General features: G+C 39.0%; 1 protein-coding gene across 1 annotated transcript; it reads right to left on the bottom strand.

The window, feature by feature from the left end:
- Nucleotides 1–8523: 8523 nt before the first annotated feature.
- On the bottom strand, nucleotides 8524–14716 carry LOC139975306 (uncharacterized). The gene is made up of 2 exons (XM_071983137.1): nucleotides 14575–14716; nucleotides 8524–10641 (listed from the first exon to the last, which is right to left on the bottom strand). Exons 1-2 carry the CDS (start codon nucleotides 14589–14591, stop codon nucleotides 9222–9224), a joined length of 1437 nt encoding a protein of 478 aa, XP_071839238.1. The 5' UTR covers nucleotides 14592–14716; the 3' UTR covers nucleotides 8524–9221.
- Between the last annotated feature and the right edge of the window lie 9248 nt (nucleotides 14717–23964).

Below are 23964 nucleotides of genomic sequence, written 5' to 3'. Positions count from 1 at the left end.
TTTAACCAGATGTTTGAAACCTTGCCCGAAGAAAAATAGCCTACTACACGAGTCGCATGAAACATCCTGATGCCGGTTATGAGTATAATGTATTGAAATTGTCATTTGGTACCCGGGTCGAAACTTTTCTTTGTCACCCCGGTCGGTGATGCCGTACTGGGGGGGGGGGGAGGGGTCTAAGAGTAGGGGTGTCACTCTCCCCTTGATAAATTTTTGTTTATTTAAGATGGCTTAGACGCAAAATTGTGCAATCTTTGGCAAAGCTTTGAACTGATTATTTGTTTAGGAATTCTCATTCTTATTTCTCTTATTTATTTCTCTTTTTTTTGTGGGGGTGGGGGAGGGGCTGTTGAATCTATGCTCTATGAAAACGGAAAAAGGTTACTGCAAATTGTAAAAATACTAAACGTTCATTTTTCGTGATGTTTGTTATTAGGTGTGTGGTTTTTCTGTACCTCAAAATATTTATGATATAACCCAATCCTTCGCTTACAACATCTTGCGAATCTGTATCACGTGGTTGTGTATGCGAGAGCTGAATGTCTGGACTTTGAGCGGTAAAATGTTAAATATACAAAATCAAATAACGGTAACAAATTGAACTCTAAAGCGACTAAATTATAGAATTCTCGCTTTGGTTGCTGTGGCAGTTATATTTAACCACAAAACTCACGCATTTTCGGCAATCTTGTGAGAGAAGTGTGCTCAAAGGAGCTAACCACTCATTCCATGAATGCATGGGCGTCAATCCAGAGGGGGGGGGGGACGGGGGGACACGTCCCCCCACATATCGATGGATGGGGGAAACAATATCAAATGTCCCCCCCACACATTTGGAAAAAGAGTAGTGTTGTGGCTCTATTTGGTTACGGCTTACACATCTTAGGATTCATATCCTCGAATATCACTCAATGTTGCTGAATGGAGAATTCCACCCAGATCTCGTGAGTTGGTACCCTGAGCTCTCCAACAATCTTAAGCTTAGTCTGCCTTTCTTTCGAGGCCAGTTCCATTCGTCGTCGGTTGAAGGGTATAGACAAATATTCAAGTCGATGAATCCAGCGGTACGGGCTATGTTTGGTAAAGTCGAAGCTCTCTTGCGGTTGCTCCTCGTCTCCTCCGCCAGTTCGACGGAAGCCGAGAGATCTTTTAGTGCTTTGAGGCGTTTGAAGACAAGGCTACGGAGCACCATGACTCAACAGAGGCTGAACCATGTGATCGTGTTCCATATTCACCGCGCAGGGACGTCGTTAGAGGGGGTGTGGGTGTGTCTCACCCCCAAGCCATGGTAAAACTGACGCTAGTTGGAAAATTGGAGTGCGACAGTCGGAATTTCCGACTATCTAGGCCTTTTCATGTAAAAAAATATTAAAATTCCGGTCAAAATTGACCTTTAACCTATCATATTTACCACGTTTTCCTTGCCACTTTGGGAAATTGTTTCTCGCGATTCTTATACTCCACCGTACAAAACTTCTTATGATTTTGAATACTACAAAGAAATGCCTAATAGAACTACCGTCATAGGCGAAGGAGCCCAATTTGTTTTGTGGAGGGAGGGGGGGTTGTAACGACTTGCCCGAAAAATATAACCGAAGTTCTTCGCGCTAGGCGCGCATCACACATGATCATGTGCATATCATACAGGCATGCATCGGTTTTTACATCGCATGCAAATAGCATACAATCATTTTCCGTCTTATTACCCTTCCGTATTGGTGATAATTGTTGGGTAATAATAATATCAGTATAACCACTGAAAAACACATTGCAAATTATCCAAAAAGCTATCAGCATATTGCCCGAATTTCACAAAAATATTTGGTTGGGGTGGGGGGGGGGCAATAAGTTTTTGAAATGAGTGCCAGTGGGTACAAATGTATCGCAACAAGTTCGTAACAGAAGTGCAGTCGCGAAAGATTGGGTTTTCTGACTGACACTGACCGTATCGTTGACGAGTAGCGGGAGGGTGGGGGGTATAAAGCAGCAGTTGGAATTTTCTGGCTTCAAAACCGATTTTCAGCCAATACACCCCCTCCCCAATCATCAGGCTTTAGCTACGTCCCTGGGTACATGGTGGTTACATAGTACGCTCCGACCAGAATTCACCCGATAACCAGATGCAAATCCACCTAGCAACCGAGGTAACTTGCTTGAGGACTCCAACGAACAACCACTGATTTATTTTCATGCCTTCATCAGGCGCGGCGGAACGGAATAATTATTGGGGGGGCTATTGTGTGGAGACTATCTAAGCGGAGCGCCACCATCGGTTGGCGCGGAGCGTACAAGGAAAAATTTGGGTTTTTTTCAAACCCCCAGATGGCCGGAAACGGCACTTCCCGAGTGTTTTATGCTGCGAATACCTAGCCCTAAAATATGGATCTCAAGCCTGCAATTTCTCAGATTGCACGTAAAAGTCTGAAAAACATTTTAATTTGTATATTCGATGGTGTTTTAAGAGAGTAGCTTTTACTCGTAGTGTACTCGCAAAGACGTTTTTGAGTGTAGTAAGGGCAGTGGCGGAGCTAGGGGTATTGGTCAGGGGGGGGGGCAAGAATGGTCTGTAGGGGCGCTTTCGACACTATCTAAGCGGAGCGCCACCACAGGTTGGCGCGGAACGTACAGACAATTTTTGAGTAAAGATACTCCCTAGATTGCAGGAAATGACCCTTTCCGAGCCTGGCTAATTTGAAGATAAACGGAGAATAAGTAGGTGTCGTCGCCATTTTGTCGGAAAATTACACCAACAGAATATGACAAATGTCAATAGGTATATGAGAGCGCAATAAAATAGTCAATAATCGCGAATAAGTAAAAAGTAGTGGAAAGCTAAAAAAGGGCGCCAGCAGTCCATTTGAGTCCGTCCGGGGGGGGGGGGGGGCGGGGTGGGCATCCGCCCTGACTGTTTATATGGACGCTCCGCCACTAAGTAGTGGGATGTTGGAGAACTGGCTGAAATGAGGCAAGTCATTGGCCTAAGACGAAGTTGTGTTACGCTTACGGTACTCACACTCGCTGCTTCCACTTTTCACGGGGCGTGAAGATGCGGTTGGGGTGACAATGTGGTCTATAGCCAGGGGACGGGCCCCCAGCAATTACTAAAATTATTACACCTACATAGTATACGTGTGCATCGGACAGATCGACAAGTATGCATTGAAAAATGGGCAGGTGCACGTTTCGGAGCCTTGGTAAATATTGGGGGGGCTTATCATGCATTTGCCCCCTCAACTTTTTCATTGGGGGGCTGAGCCCCCCCCCCCAAGCCCCCCGGTTCCGCCGCCACTGGCCTTCATCACTTTAGCCACCACTCACATGGGACCTATTCTAAGTCTGACGATACATGCGCATGTGTGAGGTCCTGAAAACAATGTAAATAGTGTAATAAAAGTTGTTTGTCATGCTATCCTTGTTTTCAAATTTCATGTAAATGTATTCTCGTAGACCTAGCAACCTGGTTTAACATGCTGGCGCCAAATTTGCGCTAAGCTCGCTATACGAACTCGGATATGGGCTGTGCCTTAATAGTTAGTTATTTAAAATATTAATAATGGCGTATGAGGAAATGCACCATTTTGTGGTATGACTCCCAGGACAGAAAGTCGAGAAACTCACATGCAGTCGCGGCGGATAGCTTCCTTCGCCTATATGTCCGGGGAAATTTCGGGACATCGTTCCTATAGACCAGGGGTGGGCAACCTGCGGGCCACATGCGGCCCGCCAGTGATTTTTTTGCGGCCCGTGAGATGTCTCAAGAAAAAGAAAAAAATCAATCTATTTTGCATCATCACCAAAAACGAGCTAGCTGCTTAGAATTTATCTGCACTTATGAGGCTGTCAGGTTGGTCTATTATCACCATTAATTATCAACAGGACTGTATTGACATTATGGTTTTGTGAATACAGATTAAGTACACACACCTATTGCTTTAACGTCCTCGGAATCAAAGGTTTGAAATCAGCAGCAGGCCGTTGGTTAGGTGCGGCCCTGTCAATCTTTCACTCCTAAAATCTGGCCCATTCATTCAAAAGGTTGCCCACCCCTGCAATGGGCATATATCTGAGGCCCTGGGGTCAGTGGCGTCGTGCCCATTGGGGCCCGGGGGGCACAGGCCCCTCAAAAATATCAAAGGTGTCATAAAATTTTGTCATAATTTAAATTAAAAAAAGTGTTTTCGAAATCGAAAAGTAGACTAAATATTCAATTGCTCTTTGAAGGTCGTTGCGGATTTTCCACATACCTCAAAGACGACATATCGGGATTAGTAATGCCATTACCTTTGAATATGTTTGTCCTAAGCTCGCGTTTGATACAGTCTCAATTAACCTGGAAAATAATCACTTCGTTATCGCGCGTTTTACCTTAGGTTTCGCTACTTTCACTTTTTCTGCGCATGTTTTCAAACGGCATGGCTTTTTCTTCACCCAGTCACCACTTCTCACGGGCATGGGCGGCAAGGGCGGCGGAACCAGGGGGCACGTGCCCCCACTTTTTTCCCAGGTTAAAAATGTGCCCACTTTCTACATAAAAACTGAGGTGTCTCAAGTTAGCAAGAGGCCAGGGAACCAGAATGAACACTCGGGAAGGGCCTTTTTCCGGCCATCTGAGGGGTTTGTAAAACCAAAAATTTTCTACTACGCTCTGCGCCAACCGATGGTGGCGCTCCGCTCAGATAGTCGTGCATACAACTTTGCAACTCCTGGCTACGCCTCTGAATCTTAGTGAACTTCTGTGGGTCAAACTCAAAGCTATTTCGAATGAAACAAATTTGTTAAGATATTAACAAGAAATAAACTCTAATTCGGAAGATTCCTACATTAGCAATTAGCATGATTTCGCCTCATTTTGTCTCAAAAGAAAACTTGTTCCTTGTTTCCCAATTTGTACATTGCATATTGCAGTGCTAGTATGCATATTTTCTTTGAGAGGGGGGGGGGGGGGCGTTGATGGAGTGATGTGTGTACACAAATAAGATAATACAATAAGAGTTGTAAAGGGTACTAAATATACTATAAGGCTGCATCAGTCCAATCGAATTGCTGCAAAGTGCCCTTTGATGTCGGTGCCCCCCCCCCCCCCAGATTAAAAGTGCTTCCGCCGACCTTGATGGGCGGTGATCATGGATCAGCCAACACGACAATGTTTCGATATCTTAAATCTTGGGCGCTTCTGAAAGACGAGGAATTGGTAAGCTTAGGAATAAATGGCGATCACTTCCTTCGAGAATATTTCCCAAAATAAAAAAATTGCCGGAAATTTTTATCAATTTTAGGGGTGTTGCTTTCTGCCATAATGCACGGGAAGTGCCGTTTCCTGCAATCTGAGGGGTCTGCCAGAAGAACAATTTTCTTGTACGCTGCGCGCCAACCGATGGTGGCGCTCCGCTTAGATAGTACTTACGGCCGGAATACTGGAGTCGATTCCGTCCCCCCCCCCCCCCACGTTTCAAATCGGAATGACGCCCCTGCATGAATGATAGAACGCAGAATCGGTGGAAAAAATCGCGTAGTCGCTGAACTTTGGCGCAGAATGTGTTCAGTCTTCCGAAAGGCGATTTTCCGTGTTCCATGACGCATAATAAGCACCAGTGTTTCTTGTGGATTTGACAATTTTTGGCTTCGAGTCAAGAGCAGTTAAGAAGAAGTATGGGGAAAGGCCTCAAGGTTTGCACTCTTGAACCGGGACCCCTGAAACCTTCGCTACGCCACTGTTAGCCTGAGGAGTAGAAGAGTCGCTGCTCTCCTTTGATATATGGAAAACAATTGATTTTGAAGGGTACCTTAAACATAAAAATGCTACCATATGATTTTGTCACAAGGTTCCCCTAAACAAGGTCCTTGGAACAGGTGCAGGTCTGACACATAGAATCGATAAAAGAAGCGATACGAGTTTTAAACACAAAAATGTACTTTATTATACGAAACCATAAGTTACTTGAGGCCTCCTACAATAATACTTAGAATACAAATGAATAATAATAATAATAATACGAATATACAGGTTAGGCTCGACACGGCTTTCTCTCAAGTTCCAGGATAAAGACTCAAAGCTATCTCTGCCTCTCAAGCAGTCGAAAGGAACATCGCATGTCGCCTCTCAGCCAATGTTTGACCTAATTCTCAGGTCACAAGTTACCACCTTATGAATTAAAAAGGAAGAAGTTGTCTAATATCTAATTCCTTTGAACCCTATTCCAGTATTAACATTTTCATATAGTAATACGCATGACAGCACATTCTTTTTGGAGATGATTGAAACATAAATACATATCGCAAAATTTCTGTTGCGGAATGACTTCCCAAAAATTAATTCACCTGTTTAACGACAGATTTTAAACTCGTTAATTTCTAATAACTTGAATTTACACATGTCAAGAATTTAAATAACATTATACACATTTTATGTGAAAGAAGCCAATTACTTGTAAATTTGTCCGGTACTTTTCGTACACAAATTTGATTTCTCATAAAGCAATTAACGCAAATTTTAATTTCCCTTGAATTAATAAACACGAAATTTTCATCCCCCGCAAATTGATATCCACGAATTCTATTTCCCCGTGACTTAGTATAATAATATATTAAACAAACTTACAGGTCACGGCTCCAATCCAAAACCTGGTTCACGCAATACGTATTGACTTTCACAATACGTTGACTTCACTTTCAAAACTTATCACTTTTTCACTGTGCTGGTCCCCGACCAAATCGTCTCCCAATCTCTACAGAGGGACGTCAGTGAGCGAAGTGAGTATCTCTATGCCTAATTTTCCACAGAGACAACATTCCAAAAACCGCCTAAGGAATTTAAAGGTATACTACTAGTATTAAGTCTATTGTTACACACACATTTATGCAAATGAGATACTGCAGTTACATAATTAGAGATTCCTTAAATAGTTCAACTAAGAGTGTTATTCTGATAGACCCATTGACAGATTTAAAGTTGCAACATCAGCCTCTAACAAACACTGTAAACGAGCATGTACTGTTGCTACATGGTCGAAACACCGTCGATAAATAATTTGCACTTTACGTATTAGAACTTTGTCAGAACTACCTACCTTTATTGAATAAACCCGACGCTCACGTAAGACAGAAGAATATAATATGTGGTAACCTGATATACATACATACATACATGTGTTCTGCAATTGGTGTGCTGTGGAGAATCTTTGATTGCCCTTCAGGTTCAACTGTTCAATATGACACGCCTGTTAAACGACTCTGGTCTCGGAGCATTTTGCGTGGGAACCTGTGTCCTAACGGACGTGATAAGGCTTTATTTTGAAATGATGCTCTCCCCCCCCCCCCCCCCCCCATTAGAGAAATGTCTTATTTGAGCAAACTACGGCCGAGAGAATCTTTCCAGGCAGAGTAAATTTCAGTTCAAGTTCTCCCGACGAAGTTCGTGTATGAGTTTTGAAATAATTTTCTAGACGTGCAACATAAATTGAGTTTTAATCGTAACCTTTACGTTTATCCCACTGTACTTGAGGGTAGCTTAGCGTCATTCCTATCCATTTTAGCATCCTAGCAAAATGCCAAGTTATCGATGGTATTAATCTGAAGGTAAGTTCATCCAAAGATAAGATGAATCAGGTAGAAATAGAATCCACTGGATTATTTATTTTTGGAAATATTAATGGATCAATAGGTCTCTCACAGATGACCTCGTCAGGTACATTCTGTCATGGGCCTGATGGCACCACTCCCCCACCCATCATTCCTGAAATACAAACGGACACGCAGATCCCAAACCCCCTTCCACCCCATTACCCCCCCCCCCCGCCCTCCGGGCCTTCCCAAATCCTCCACTGTTACAAATGCTGTTATATACAGTATATAAATAAATATCTGTTATAAAACAATTTACTTTCTAGTCGTGGTGACTTTGCGTTATATAACTAAGGTTCGAGAGAAACAAATTAACAACACAAGAACGAGTACAAGTATAGTTAGCAACAACTGATCTAAAAAATGAGATTTCATTTCTGAATAAATACTTCCTACGCTCAGATATTGTCGTGGCTTGATACAAAGGACTAACTACATCAGCATTTAGTTTAAGCTATACTACATGGTTAATTATCATTCCTTGCTTGTTGTTCATGACGTTAAATGTACCGTATTTACACACAAATTATCTACATGAAATGGACAAGAAATTTTGAGCTAGAGATTTGGACCCGTGACCAGATGACTATAGGTTTAGTTCTTTCTAGTAAAGTTGCTGTACAGCATTACAGGCTCAATTGGAAGCAAATCGAAACGTCATCTTATATGATAGAGTGGCTTCTGTTGAATTGCTAAAACAAGCAAGAGATATATTGTTCCGTTTGAGAGATATCCTGGATCACACAGTATATATATATATATATATATATATATATATATATATATATATATATATATATATATATATATATATGTATAAATATATATATATAAATAATATATATATATATATATATGTATATATATATATATATATAGATAGATATTGTTTTAACTAAAACATATAACAACAAGAACAATTATGGTAATAGTAACAATAATGACAAATATAGCAATAATAATAATCATAGCAACAATAATAAATACAGAAACAATAATAATTAATAATATAATTATAATTAGTTCCATATTGCGCAGAATCTGACGACAGTTGCTCCATGTGCTTAACAGATGATGACAAGAAGGATATATCTAATAACAATTTGACAAAAGTTGAGGTTTAAGGCGGTGCTCAAACTGATCAAGTGAGTCCAGAGAACCTAATATCTACTGGAAGTTAGATCCACAATTTGTTTTTTTAGATTTGTATCTAATATATCATGAAACATATATCCTATCAAATGTTTGTCAAAATTAAAACAAAATTCCTCACAAATTTCTTGTTTTTTTCTGGTACAATTATGTGTACAAAAAATTTACATAAGAATAAATCCGTATGTATTTAACATTATCGCATAACATCACTTTTTGGAGAATCTGAAAATTCTTTCTGAAGTTTTGTTTCAATATATTTCTACATAATATAATACAAGATACACACGAATTATATGTATCTATCATAACATACCTTTTGATACGAGGCTAAAATTTACAGGATGCATGAATATTCACTAGTTTGTTAATGACACATCCTTTTCTTTTTGTGGACTAGTGTCTACCTCTTGTAGTATATATTGACATACATATGTACAACTCTTATGCTATACACTTTCACATTTTCTAGCATTTTTTTCTGGCAATTTTCTAGTTAAAATAACAATTACTGCTACAACCAAGCATATATTAACAACTCCTAAAACTGTCAACAATTCGAAATTTACCGTATCCGACGATTTACCATAGCAAGAGTTATTTCTTAATGTTTCTGGAGTTGGTTTCCTTTCATAGTCTAAAGATGATACTAAAGGTTCCTGGTCAGAATATCTTCGTGTATTAGACGATGCTGCAGCTAACACTTGACTAGTAGTACTACCTGTAGCGGGAATTGGTTCCTGGGACGTTACTGGTGATCCTATCAGAGTCGGTGTTGGTAAGAGGCAAACGCTGGGCAAGTCATCATCAATGCTGATAAGCGAAGCATTCCATTTACATCCTAGAGGACTTCTACTTGTTATCAAATTTCGGTTCTCCTCTGATTGACGGTTAAACCAATCCTGTAGTCTCTGAAAGCTGCAGTCACATTCGAAAGGATTACTTCCACACATGACTAATAAGCCGGTGTTGTCGAGGTAAGTCGTGATCGTGGCAGAAGATGTAAAGTAGTTATTGCAAAGATTCAAAGTTTGCAAATTGTTATGTATTCCAAGATCTATGGGGCTGGGAATGTCTTCAATTTGATTGTATGATAGATCCACAGAGCTTAGTGACGTCAGTCCTCTAAATAGCCCAGCAGGTACAAGGGTTAGATAGTTTCGATCCATAGAAATGCTCTTTAATTGGGAGCAGCCACTGAAGATGTTGCTATCAAGGTATGTAAGCCTGTTGCCTCTGAGATGGAGGTACTGCATCTCAGCGAGATCAATGAATACGTTTTCAGGAAGGAAAGTTAACTTGTTGTTGCTGAAAGTTAACGTCTTTAACTTTCTAAGTTTCCTTAATGCAAGCGAATGAATTTCGGTTAGTTTGTTATTGTCAAGGAAAAGTCTTACCAGTTGGTGTTCAGTTCCTCTGAATGTTCCATTTTCCAGCTCGGTAATTAAATTCGCAGATAAAAATATGTTTTCTAGAACTCTCGTTGAATCAAATGTCCCTGGTTGAACGGAGGCTATTTTGTTATGGGACAAATCTAAAGTTTCAATATTACCATAACCTGACAAGAGATCAGACGTTATGTTTGTAATAACATTTTCATGCAACTCCAACATGTCGGCTTCCTCACACCCTGTTGAGTAAGGTATCATCTGAAGACCCCGGTTATTACATTTCGCTCGTTGATACCAATCGTCATATTCACAAACTGACTCGCATGTTTGTGTAATCTGGAGGTATCCTTCCACCCTTCGTTCTTTTTCCATCAAATCTTTCAAAGTTGTTGAGGTCAGCTGCTCGGAAGTAGATCCAAATACCTGATATTTAAGTGTTCCAATGATAAGAACCACCACGACTACATCGTTGTAAAGCCTAAAAATGAAGAGGGAAAACAATATCATGTTTTGTTTATTCTATAATCAGGCGTAACGATATAATCTTTCAAAACAGTTATAACTTAATGAAAATAGAATCAGAAATGCGATACAGCAAAGATAAGTGAAATATGAGGTCACGTAAACACATAGTAATGAATGAATCATGGGGCTTTTATGAACAAACGAGAGGGTTTGCTGATATCAATGCTATTCATAACTTGGGTGAGCGACATTTAAATACGAAGCATTCTAGATTGTCTTATGATATGTGTGTTTGAGACCTTTCCATCTTCTTACTCGAAGGTTACTAGCCTATGGGATCAAATAGGACAGAGTAATAATGTTATAATGTCTGACTTGTAAATCAACTAATAACATTGCTTGTGTGTCAATATATACTTCACTGAAGATATAGTGGAAGTCTCGGAATCATTTGCGAGTATTTACAGGGTGTACTCGAACTCTTACTCAAGTGGTTGTACTCGCTTTGATATCTGAACGATTTCTTTCTATTCTATTTCGGTGTAAAATCGTTATCAACTTCAAATTGCTATCTTGTAGTACTTAAATGTAACTTGAACTTCCAAAGTCAAATGTTACAGTGATGAACCAAGTGAAGATGCAAGTGTATGAATACCCCTCCCTCCCACTCTCCGTAATATATTCTAACCAATTGTGACCTCCTTGGTATCGCTGTTACATACATGTATAGCTCATAAATTTCATAGTCCTATAAAGTATCTTTAATAATATACAAGGGCTACCGCTGGGATAATATATACCCGCAGTAGTATTGTGCCTACTGAAAGCATTACAATGCTGCATGCTAAAGTGACTGTTTTAATTGATCGTTGGACAACTACATAAGTAACATTCTTCTTAGGAAGGGCCCAAACCCGGCTGGTTTTTGTACCCCATACACCACCCATAGTATATTGGTAACGATCTATAAAATGTGATTTTAATTTTGTGGCCAGGTCATTTAATCCTCCACATCATCATAAAGGCATATGAAACAATTATTCAGGTTCGGCAGGTTGCATATTTGTTGTCATGTGTTGTAACATTTATGAAACGGCTGATATGGAGGGCGTTGTGGTCAAGTGGTTAAGGCAGTGGACTTGTGATCTAAGGATTACAGGTTCGAGCCCTGGTCAGATCATTGCGTTGTGTCCTTGGGCAAGGTGCTTTATCTCCATTGCCTCTCTTCACCCAGGTGAATAAATGGGGACCTGCGAGGTAACTTGTAAATATAGTTGCGTGCGCCGGTTTGTGGCTGCACCCTATGGGAAGTCCCCCGGGGGACACGTGGTTGTGGTGCACTGTGGTGCCCCAGGAGAGATTGATTGAATTGTGCACACTTTGGTGTGTGGGTATGACAAGTTACCAATGACCAGGGATTAAGTTGTAAAGTCATGTGAGGAGGCATTAGCCTCATACAAGACTGTAAACCTTCAACTTTTTGATACAGCATGAGTCTGAATTATGCGAAATTATTCAAAAGAAAGAAAATAATTGTGCACGAAGGGAAAGTCATCCAGAAAGTCAGGTTGCATATTTGTTGTCATGTGTTGTAACATTTATGAAACGGCTGATATGGAGGGCGTTGTGGTCAAGTGGTTAAGGCAGTGGACTTGTGATCTAAGGATTACAGGTTCGAGCCCTGGCCAGATCATTGCGTTGTGTCCTTGGGCAAGGCGCTTTATCTCCATTGCCTCTCTTTACCCAGGTGTATAAATGGGGACCTGCGAGGTAACTTGTAAATATAGTTGCGTGCGCCGGTTTGTGGCTGCACCCTATGGGAAGTCCCCCGGGGGACACGTGGTTGTGGTGCACTGTGGTGCCCCAGGAGAGATTGATTGAATTGTGCACACTTTGGTGTGTGGGTGTGACAAGTTACCAATGACCAGGGGTTAAGTTGTAAAGTCATGTGAGGAGGCATTAGCCTCATACAAGACTGTAAACCTTCAACTTTTTGATACAGCATGAGTCTGAATTATGCGAAATTATTCAAAAGAAAGAAAATAATTGTGCACGAAGGGAAAGTCATCCAGAAAGTCTGGCCAGATTCCCTCCCTCCACCCGGACCAACAAATTTCTCAACATAATAATACAATTTAAATATGTAAGAAATACGATCTGATCTGATGTAAACAAAGAGCAAACTTTGCTTCCTTAAAATGGACCTTGCAGCATAAAGACATCTAGCCTACACGAAAGTACAATTACCGCTGAATGCATGCACGATTATGATTTGAAACCAAATTAATTGTTCTTGTACTCGGACTCGGACTCATGTACTCGTTTCAGTATTGTACATGTACTCATGGGTTTGTACACGCACTCGGGAAATTGTAATTGCATTCGGGACATTGCAGTTGCACAACACGCTAGTTGAAGGAGGAGTGCATGGATAACGATCTTCTCAGCGACAGAAAGGTTTATGTAGGTAGTTTAACGGCCTCTCTTTAAACTACTTCTTACGATCACGATAAACTTGGAAAATAAAACAAATTATAATCATCAAGTCCTACTTGAGGAGCTCCTACTGTCGACCTATTCACCCACTTCGATACTTTGTACTCAGGTCTTTGGTGGTCGCAAGTGCGAGGAAACCCTGAACATTTGTAACCATCGCTTCTTAAATTGGTCGGCCACCTAGTTGTCATCGGTCTCAGGTTGGGAATTCAGACGTTTTTTGAACCAATCAGAGACGTTTATAGCGCGATATAGTACTATAGAAATGTTGAACAACCAGGGAGTTGTTATGGAACAACTCCCTGGAACAACTTTGTTGTGATGCGATCCTGTTGGAGCTGCAGCTCCTTCAGGTTGGGGAAAATTGACCAACAAACACAACGACTTTGTTTTTTATTTGAGTCAAAAGTAATATATGATCTTGGCATGCACAGACAGTTACTTTTGACAGACGGAAGTAGTAAGAGACTGTGATGAATATGTTTTTACGATAAATATGTTTTGTTCACATCTACCGTTCACGCTTTATGTATATAGCGGTCGAAATTGGACTGTGAACCGGTATTTATACAGTTGATTTAATTGCAATGGAACAAACAAACGTACGAAGTTCATTTTCAGTTTAACAAACTTCCTATACAAGAAGTAGTGGAGGCTGTATAGTAGTGGAGACTAAACCGACGAATATTTTAAGTTCTAGTCACGAAAATAATCTTTCGTTTTCACTCTGTGTTGGAAAACAAGACTTAAGATACCGGAAAGATACTTAAAGTTACGTGAGGTGAATCCCTTTGCATATTTGTAGTCATATTCATCATTTAAGATGCGTATACATACATAATGGTGCGAAGACAGAGAAAAGCTTCGCTCAAGAAAGACTTTCCTATATGAAAATATAACAGAAAGCATTGTACACAAACCCTTACATTACCTTACTTTGGCTCATCTTTATCAGGGTGGATCCAGGATTTTAAGTAGGAGGGGCTGTAGCCCTGAGATCGTTGAAGCCGACTCCCATATGAGTGGGGAGGATTTTAAGAGGTGTGGGGGGTCCTCATCCCCCCCCTCTTTCCCAACACAAACCTCAGACGTGAAATAGTATATTCTGGAGCAAATATAGGCTATACATTTCATATATAATTAGGCTAATAGGGGAGGTAGTGTGCTATAACCACTTTCTTGTGTGGGTTTGGAAAGGGGGGAGGCAGGAGGTTCTCGTCACCTCCTGGAAACACGCCTGTTTATACAATCTGTTATAGCTAGAAGGACATCGGATGCCAAACGATCAAAGAGAACGTTGCGCTGAACGGAATCGTATACCTTATACGAATAGACTTTGGCAAACGGCTTTTTCTTCTCGTAAGCATCATAAATACACTAATATGGACTAGTACTAAAGTTACGTTATGCCGAAAGTCTGTCAAGGACTGAGGTAAAAGTAAGGACATACCTGAATCTATGATCCATGGTTAGAATTCAGTTCGTCAAATCTGTCGGTGATATAAAGAACTCGAGTTTTCATCTGCCAGACCGACGATCCCTCACAAACGAACGTTGAATTGAATGAAATGATTTTCAAATGTGGCGCTGGTATTTAAATAACTGTGATTTGTTGTTAACATATACTGTTTGAACTTGAACTTCAACCTCAACAAGTTTTATATTTTTTTTACAATCAGTGTGTTTATCTGCTGGGTCGTGATTGGATATTTACCTTACTTTGATTTGCTTCGATTTTCTTGCCTCTTTGCCTATTGGCTGTTCAGCGAGAGTCACGTCGTTCAAAAAGCTACACATGTAACCAGTGGCGTAGGAAGGTACTTTTGAGTGGGGGGCTGAAGACTGATGGCCGGCCTGGGGGAGGGGTCTAAGGGGAGGGGGTGTCCCCTTCCCCTTGATAAATTTTTGTTTATTTAAGATGGCTTAGACGCAAAATTGTGCAATTTTTGGCAAAGCTTTGAACTGATTATTTGTTTAGGAATTCTCATTCGTATTTCTCTAATTCTCTTATTTATTTCTCTTATTTTTACAAAGGACTAACTACATCAGCATTTAGTTTAAGCTACTACATGGTAAATGATCTTTCCTTGTTTGTTGTTCACGATGTTAAATGTACCGTATTTATATACAAATTATCTACATGAAAAGGAAAATTGACAAGACGTTGCCTTAGGTATTGTGAACGGCGCATCCTAACGTATGTGTTGAAATGCCAGCCCCCCCCCGGTGAAAAATATGGGGGGCGGAAGTATCATTCCGGGCGGAAGTATCATTCCGCCCCTGCTCCGCAAGTCAGAAAACCCCTTTTTCATTTCCAAATGAGAAAAAAATCTCATTTGGAGCACCAAATTGCATCTAAGGCCAGGTGAAAATGCAAAATTATTTACAAAATGGAGTGGGATGTTGAAGTGTGCTATATTGCAGCAAATTGCATCTGAGGCCACCTGGAAATGCAAAAAAAAGACCCCTCCCCCAGGCCGGTCATCATTCTTCAGCCCCCCCCCCCCACACTCAAAAGTACCTTCCTACGATACTGTGAAATGCAATTTGTGGCTCGCTAACGTCACGAAACAAGCGGGAACTGTCGGAATTCAATCAAATTGGCGAATGCCATGGGTGACAATAAAATCGATTTTCAAGGTTGAAAGAAATGTTTCCAAGCATTCGTGTTGCTTCTGTCGAATAGAGCGGACTGCAAACGGAATTCTCTAAGCAAAGAAAAAGCCAGGGTTTTTTTCCCCCTTGAAGTTTAGCTGATATTTTGTCAATGGGTGATATCATTTTACCTCTATTTTGCCTATATGACACTTCATACTGTGGTTGTTGTGGTAGTTTCATCACCATACCAAGTATAAATTACATCGGAAATACGGTTGAAGAGATTTTGACATGTTAAGAATTATATGTAGAGCACGTTTGAATGTTAATCTGACATATATGACCAAATTTTAAAAGCAGGACTCCTGCTGTTGGACTGAAAATTAGTTAGGATCTTTAAATTGTGATATAAAAGTTTAAGCATGTCGGATCTAATGTAAGGTATTGTTTTTTTAGCTAATGATTTATTTCTACGAAACAAGTCTGGAATCTAAATTAGTTTTGACGATTTAGTGGAAAGTATGCATAAAGGTAGCTATTATGTACAACTCTGTGGTACGTGATAACACATGTCTGGGTAAGTTTAAATGGTTTGTGATAATAAAAGAATACATTCATGTGATAAAATTATATTGCACATCGCTGGTAATAGTCAAATAAATGCAGACATGCGTGCAACCACCTTTTGGTACTTTGACATTACCACAGGCCTGACGTATGGAACTGGGGAAGGTCGGAAGAGGTATAGCCCCAGGGAAGCAGTATAGCCCAAGGAAAGGGGCATAACCCCTGGAGTAGGGGTATATCCCCAGGCTTGTGGAGGCATGGGGAAATATGGATTAAGAATCATTTAAATTTAATAAAGAAATGAAATTACTACAGAGACAAGTAAAGACTCGGGTTAAACTAGCTGCTTCGGTTTTTGTATATGTTGAAGGTAGAAACATGTTAAAAGTAAGTGATATACATGTAGACACTTTGTTTTAATAAACAATATATGAAATGAAGAGTCCAACATTTTTAGACGAAAGTTTGCAAATATAAAAGTGATTTCAAAATATCATATTTTACATATGTAGCTAAGGATGAAATAGTAAACCACAGAGTCTGTAGCGTCCGTAGAGATCAAACAGACAATTGCAAATAGATATGTTCAAATTATGAAAGAAATTTGTTCTTATCTTAAGGAATATCTGATTACATATTTCAGGCAAAAATGTATTAAAAAACATAAACAAAGCGAAAAAGATTGAAAAGGGAAACGTGTTGAGAAAAACGTTTCTACAATGATAAACAATGCACACAGAAAACAAACAACCAAAGATATACTCATATTACTGAGAACTAACCCTCTTCCGCATGGGGGCTTGGGCACACATTTATGATTTGGGGCACTTATCTTGTTAGGGCTGGCTTATAAAGGTTAGGAGAGGCAATGTTATCATCGATTGAGTTATGAAAGTGATTGTCAAAAATGTATGATAAAACATAAACAAAGCGAAAAAAAAATAAAAGGGAAACATGTGAATAACGTTTCTACAATGATAAACAATGAACATAGAAAACCAACAACCAAAGATTTGGAATAAGGATATATATTTTTTTTGGAATAAATTTTTTTGAATTTATTTGGAATAAAGATATATGTATGGATGGGAAAATAATCAGGCAAGTATAAACTACTAAGTTTTTAGGTGTAAATATTGATTTTAAACATAGCTGGCGCAACCATATTTCAACTATATGCAATATAATTGCACGGAATGTTGGTATATTATCTAAGTTGAAATATTATCTATCGGAAAACATACTCAGAACACTATACCAGACCCTGATTGTCCCGCAGCTCACTTATTGTTCCATTACTTGGTCTGGTACATACAATACCAACCTTAACAATCTTATAATACTCCAAAAGGCAGCCATTCGCCACATAACACACTCAGCCCCACGTGAGCACACCAGTCCCCTATTTAAGAAACTCAACTTACTAAAATTGCACGATCTCATTAAAGTTAAGCTTGCATTATTTGCCTACAAGACCTGAAATGGATTACTAACAGCTGCCTTTGACTATTTCTTAACCAGTAACAGAGATGTACATAATCATAACACGAGGCATGCTCATGCCCACCCACTATAAGCTCTACAATACCACCATTGGAACTTTAAGCCTACAAAACCGTGCAACAAAAACATGGAATCTTCTAACGAACGATTTAAAGAGTAAAGATTCAGTCACATCCTTTAAGAAGTGGTTTTGTAAGGAAATAATAGCTAGTTACTGACTAAAACTAAATTATACCTGTATGTAATTACTATATATATATATATTGAACATTTAATTTGTACTTATATTGATATATATGTATTTATACACATATATATATTTTGTTTTTTTCTTTTCTTTTCTTTCTTCAGGGAGTCTTCCACATTGTTAAGCTTTTAAGCTTTATGGAAGACTTCCCTCCACTTTGTTGGCAAAACAAATAAATACTAAAAAAATATATACTTATATTTACCGAGAACTATTTAAATGAGAGGCAATGTTATCAAAGGTTTGAGTTATGAAAGACTGCTGGGCTAACTTTTCTCTTTCTTTACCTTTTTTTGGGAGGGGGAGGGGTCATATATTGAGTTTCCTTGTTGTTTGCAGTTTTTATATTATTATGAAATATAAAAAAAATGGACACATGGCAGCTTGTATATATATGGAATAACTAAAGAGACAAGTAAAGACTCAAGGTAAACTAGCTGCTTCGGTTTTTGTATATGTTGAAGGTTAAACTATGTTTAAAGTTAGTGATATACATGTAGACACTTTGTTTTAATAAACAATATATGAAATGAAGAGTACAACATTTTTAGAAGAAAGTTTGCAAAATTAAAAGTGATTTCAAAATATCATATTTTACATATGTGGCTAAGGATGAAATAGTAAACCATAGAGTCTGTAGAGATCGAACAGACAATTACAAATAGATGAGTTCAAATTATGAAAGAAATTTGTTCTTAATTTAAAGAATATCTGATTTCATATTTCAGGCAAAAATGTATTATAAAACATAAACAAAGCGCAAAAATAAATAGGAAAACGTGTTGAAAATAACGTTTCTAAAAATAAAACATGAAACAAATATTAATGAATAAATTAAACCATTCAGTGGTTCGGCATGCTCAGCACGGTTACGAAGCCACGAAGGATACCAGTATAGGCCTAGTTTCATGATATTAAAGTAATTCGATTGTTCCATGTTAGATACATGCAAGTAATCTTTTAACAATCTACTGGCACACAAGCTTTACACAATCATGAATATCGTGGCTTCAATGTACGTAAGAGCACAGGTCTCCTTTCCTTGTAGATAGCAAAATGTTGAAATTGGAGCTGAGAAGAGTCGTGTTCCTAACTTCCTTTCATGTATTGCCTCTTAACCGAAAAGGTGTTATTCCACTCGCAAACCTCACAAGTCACAACTACACTAATGCACTATTATAGTATACCAAATGATGTTTGAGCCAAATCTCTGCAATGCACTGAGGAACAGCAAGGAGTTATTGATGGCATAATTCATGGTTATTTGCAGATCGTCACATCTATCGGTAATACAAAGTACTCTCTTCCTTGGAGACCGTACAGATCCACCCAAACCTCAACGATCTTAAAGGAAGCAATTTGCATTTTGCTACAATACGTTTAACTGTTGAAATTTTGAAATTTTAAGATCTTCAGCAAATTGCATCACCTTGGTGTATCTAATATGCGAAGGAGGTTGCTATGTATGGTTACATATCTGATTAGCTTTATATGTTATATGAAATTGTACAGTAGATTAAGGGTTATAGAGTTTCACTTTTTAGACTTGCAAAACATTGTTATAAGTATAATCAAAATTATGAATTGAAGAGCAATTGCAACATAGAGTAGAACAATAGCTTTCTCACATGATGTGTAAGCGTCACAATCACAAGACGATTGAGAAGATGATGGTGTTTGGGTTTCATCGTGGTTTCCAGACGACACAGTAGTCACAGCATCATATGTTTCAGTTGGCCGTTGTCTCGAAGAGCTAGTTTGTGCTGGCGAAGTAAATGAAATTTTCGTCCTAATAGTTGATGTTGAATCGGTGGTATATTCTGATGAATTTTGACACATCGGTGCGAAATCATCTTGGATTGGTACAAGTGAACCGTTCCATCTGCACTCTAGGGGACTTCTGTCAGTGACCAAATATTGATTCTTCTCGGGTTTACTTTGAAATCATTCTTGCAGTGCCTTGAAATTACAGTCACATTCAAACGGATTGCTAGTAACCGTAACCAGGAAATCATTTCTATCAAGATATGGAATGATACTGGACGAAGAATGAAACTTGTGACCGTATAGATTTAAATATTTTAGATCGCTATGGATTCCAAGATCTTCTGGCGTCAGAATGGCAGTAAGATGATTGTAAGAAAGGTCAACTGAGATAAGAGATTCCAATCCACTAAATAATCCGACAGGTATGGAGCTCAAGTAGTTGCGATCTAAAGAAATGCTCTTTAATCGAACGAGACCACTGAAAATGTTATTTTTCAGATGTCTCAGTTTGTTTCCACTGAGATGGAGGTACTGTAGCGAAGTAAGGTTCTTGAAAAGTTTATCTGGCAGGTAATGAAGAGCGTTGTTGCTGAACGTTAAAGTCGTTAACTTCTTGAGGCTCTTTAACGTCAGCTCGTGAAGATGCCGTAGTTTATTATTATCAAGAAAAAGTCTTATCATCCGATGTTCAAGACCAATGAATGTTCCATCAGTTAGATTCTTTATTTGATTTCTAGACAAGAAAATGTTCTCAATGTATTGTGTGTGCTTAAATGTTCCTGGTTTGATGTGGACAATGCTGTTATTTGACAAATCTAAAATTACAATATTGCTGTAACCTGACAAAATGTCAGAAGTTACCTATGAAATGTTATTATTTTGAATATCTAACATGTTTGCTCCTTCACACCCTGTTGAATTAGGAATTGTCATAAATCCCAGGTTTTCACATTTTGCTCGTTGAAACGGTTCATCGTATACACAAAGTGACCCACATGTTAGGACAGTCGAAGGGTTTACTTCTCCTGTAATTCGCTCTGCTGTTGCAGCGTCCTGAGTAGTTAGGATTGTAAGACAGAGTAAGGAAGACCGAAGGACCTGCTTTTCAGGATTTGCAAAGATGATCAGTATCATGGTGATGCACCACAGTCTAGGAATGAAAAAAAAGGCCTTTGAAATATGAAACCATTGCATTCTTCTTAAGAATTTGCATAGATCATTATTATTATATAAAGGGGATTGCTCACCACTGCATCTATAGTTTTTTGTCTCACGTAAAGCCCGGCGCACACTTTACGACTGATTCCGACTCGACCCAACTCGACCGTCCTTACTCGAAAAATCTTTATGTGTGGAGACTAATAGTCCTACGATTGACCCGAACACTGATCGACTGATCAGCGCACACAGCAACTATTCGCTGTTTTAACGAACGACGCTCGTTTAGGTCACAAGTGATGAACATTTGTAGGTTACATTTGTTAAAACTATACAGTTTTATTCGTGAAACCCCAGAGTGGTACGACTGCCAGTTGGGAAACCTTCACGAAAGAAAGCTGCCAACCCAGTGGTTTATTTTTACTTACTTCACTGTGGTGGTGTCAAAGCCAGAAGGTCAATGCTAAATTCGTATTTAATACCAGATTGAAATATGCTATAATATGCTAAACACATTAATTAGTAAATAAAAATGATAAACTATGAACCATTCGTACAAGTAACGACATTTGGTCCCCCCCCTTACCGCCCCTTCTTCATCTCTTTTCCCTCCTTTTTTTTCAATTGGAATCTAAGTGTCAAAACAAGCTAAACCGAATATTTGTGTCAATTGCGCATAATAAAACCAGGCAATTGGCAGAGTTATTCTAGAAATTTCAAGAAGTAGAATTTATTCAAATATAGATATGCAAAACAAATTATTTTATCAACAAATCAAGTTAGGTCACTGTTCCAATAATGACTTGTAAAGTCAAGTCTCAAGTAAACTCAAGTTTGAATCAAGTCCAAGTCAAGCAACCACTAAAGATTTTGGCTTTCTGGTTCAACAAATAACTATGAATGATATATTTCTTATCCCTATCATGCGAATACACGTGTCAGAGTCAGTTGTTGCTGATAGGCTAGGCTAAGGATGGAGATGCAGAGCACTATGGAACAGTAAGTAGCCTACCCTCGTGCTTGCTCTGAGAACAATTAACTGCTACTTATAGTGAGTGTATGATTCGTACTCTCCTATAGAAAAGTCTTCCCAACATTAAGATAACACTGGCCAATGGTTAACATAACATTTCATTTAAATGCCTTGGTCAATTTCTGGTCCACTTTTTCTTCTGTCAATGCAATAAACAAGTCCATACCACTAGCAAAATATAACTTGAAAACATACAGAGTGTTTGATTCAACCCTCACAGAAAACTGTCAGTGAAGAGATGCAAACACCGTACGGGTGGGAAAGTGTTTTTAAATTATAGGTGAATAAACCTCTGATTATATACGAAATATGGACACCCCTTGCCGCTACCGTATTACACACAGTATGGTGCGAAGACAAGAGTAAAGCTTCGCGCAAGGACTGCCCCTATATATGGTACTATAACAGAAAGCATTGTGCACGAACCAGCCCCCTTACTTTACTTTGGCTCGCCTTTATCAGGAGTGGATCCAGGATTTTTAACAGGAGGGGGTGTAGCCCTGAGATCGTTTAAGCCGACTCCCATGTAAGGGGTGTGGTGATTCATCCCACCCCCACCCCCCCAAAAAAAAACTTCTCACGTGAAATAGTGCATTCCGAGGCAAAATATTGGTTATACATGATTTCTATCGTTATACTTACACACAATGTTGTGCTAATTATCATTTTTTTGGGGGTTTGGAAAGAAAGGGGGGGTCTAGTCACCCCCTGGATCCGCCAATGTTCATACAATATGTTATAAGGACTGCTAGAAGGACAGATGACAAAACGATCAAAGCGAACGTTGCGCTGAACGGAATCGTATACCTTATATGAATAGACTTTGGCAAATGGCTTTTTCTTGTAAGCATCACAAATACACTAATATGGACTAGTAGGCTACTAAAGTTACGTTATGCCGAAAGTTTGTCAAGGACTGAGGTAAAAGTAAGAACATACCTGAACTTATAATCCATGGTTAGAATTCAGTTCGTCAAATCTGTCGGTGATATAAAGAACTCGAGTTTTCATCTGCCAGACCGACGATCCCTCACAAACGAACGTTGAATTGAATGAAATGACATTTCAAATATCGCGCTGGTATTTAAATAACTGTGTTTTGTTGTTTGCATATACTGTTTGAACTTGAACTTCAACCTCAACAAGTATTATCTTTTTTTACCATCAGTGTGTTAATCTGCTGGGTCGCGATTGAATATTTACCTTAGTTTGCTTTACTTTGATTTTCTTGCCTCTTTGCCTATTGGCTGTTCAGCGAGAGTCACGTCGTTCAAAAAGCTACACATGTAACATAAAACAGCCAGTCCAAACAGGCGTTTGCGTATACCACAGGGGTAAAGTATCCTTACTCCAAAACATATAATATAATCAAATTCTTTACAAAAGTAAAATCCTATCAGAACCTACAGCGATTAATTGTATTGTACAATCGGACGAAAACCTTATTACTCACCTTTACCTAGCAATGCTGTATACATAGGCGTACGGGGTCGTCCCAATATGTTTTAACCAGATGTTTGAAACCTTATCCCAAGAAAAATAGCCTACTACACGAGTCGCATGAAACATCCTGATGCCGGTTATGAGTATAATGTATTGAAATTGTCATTTGGTACCCGGGTCGAAACTTTTCTTTGTCACCCCGGTCGGTGATGCCGTACTGGGGGGGGGGGTTCTAAGAGTAGGGGTGTCACCCTCCCCTTGATAAATTTTTGTTTATTAAAGATGGCTTAGACGCAAAATTGTGCAATCTTTGGCAAAGCTTTGAACTGATTATTTGTTAAGGAATTCTCATTCGTATTTCTCTAATTCTCTTATTTATTTCTCTTATTTTTACAAAGGACTAACTACATCAGCATTTGGTTTAAGCTACTACATGGTAAATGATCTTTCCTTGTTTGTTGTTCACCATGTTAAATGTACCGTATTTATATACAAATTATCTACATGAAAAGGAAAATTGACAA

The sequence above is a fragment of the Apostichopus japonicus genome, chromosome 10 (genome assembly GCF_037975245.1).
Source record: "Apostichopus japonicus isolate 1M-3 chromosome 10, ASM3797524v1, whole genome shotgun sequence".
Lineage (NCBI taxonomy): Eukaryota > Metazoa > Echinodermata > Holothuroidea > Aspidochirotida > Stichopodidae > Apostichopus > Apostichopus japonicus.
This window is presented reverse-complemented; position numbering and strand designations above follow the sequence as displayed.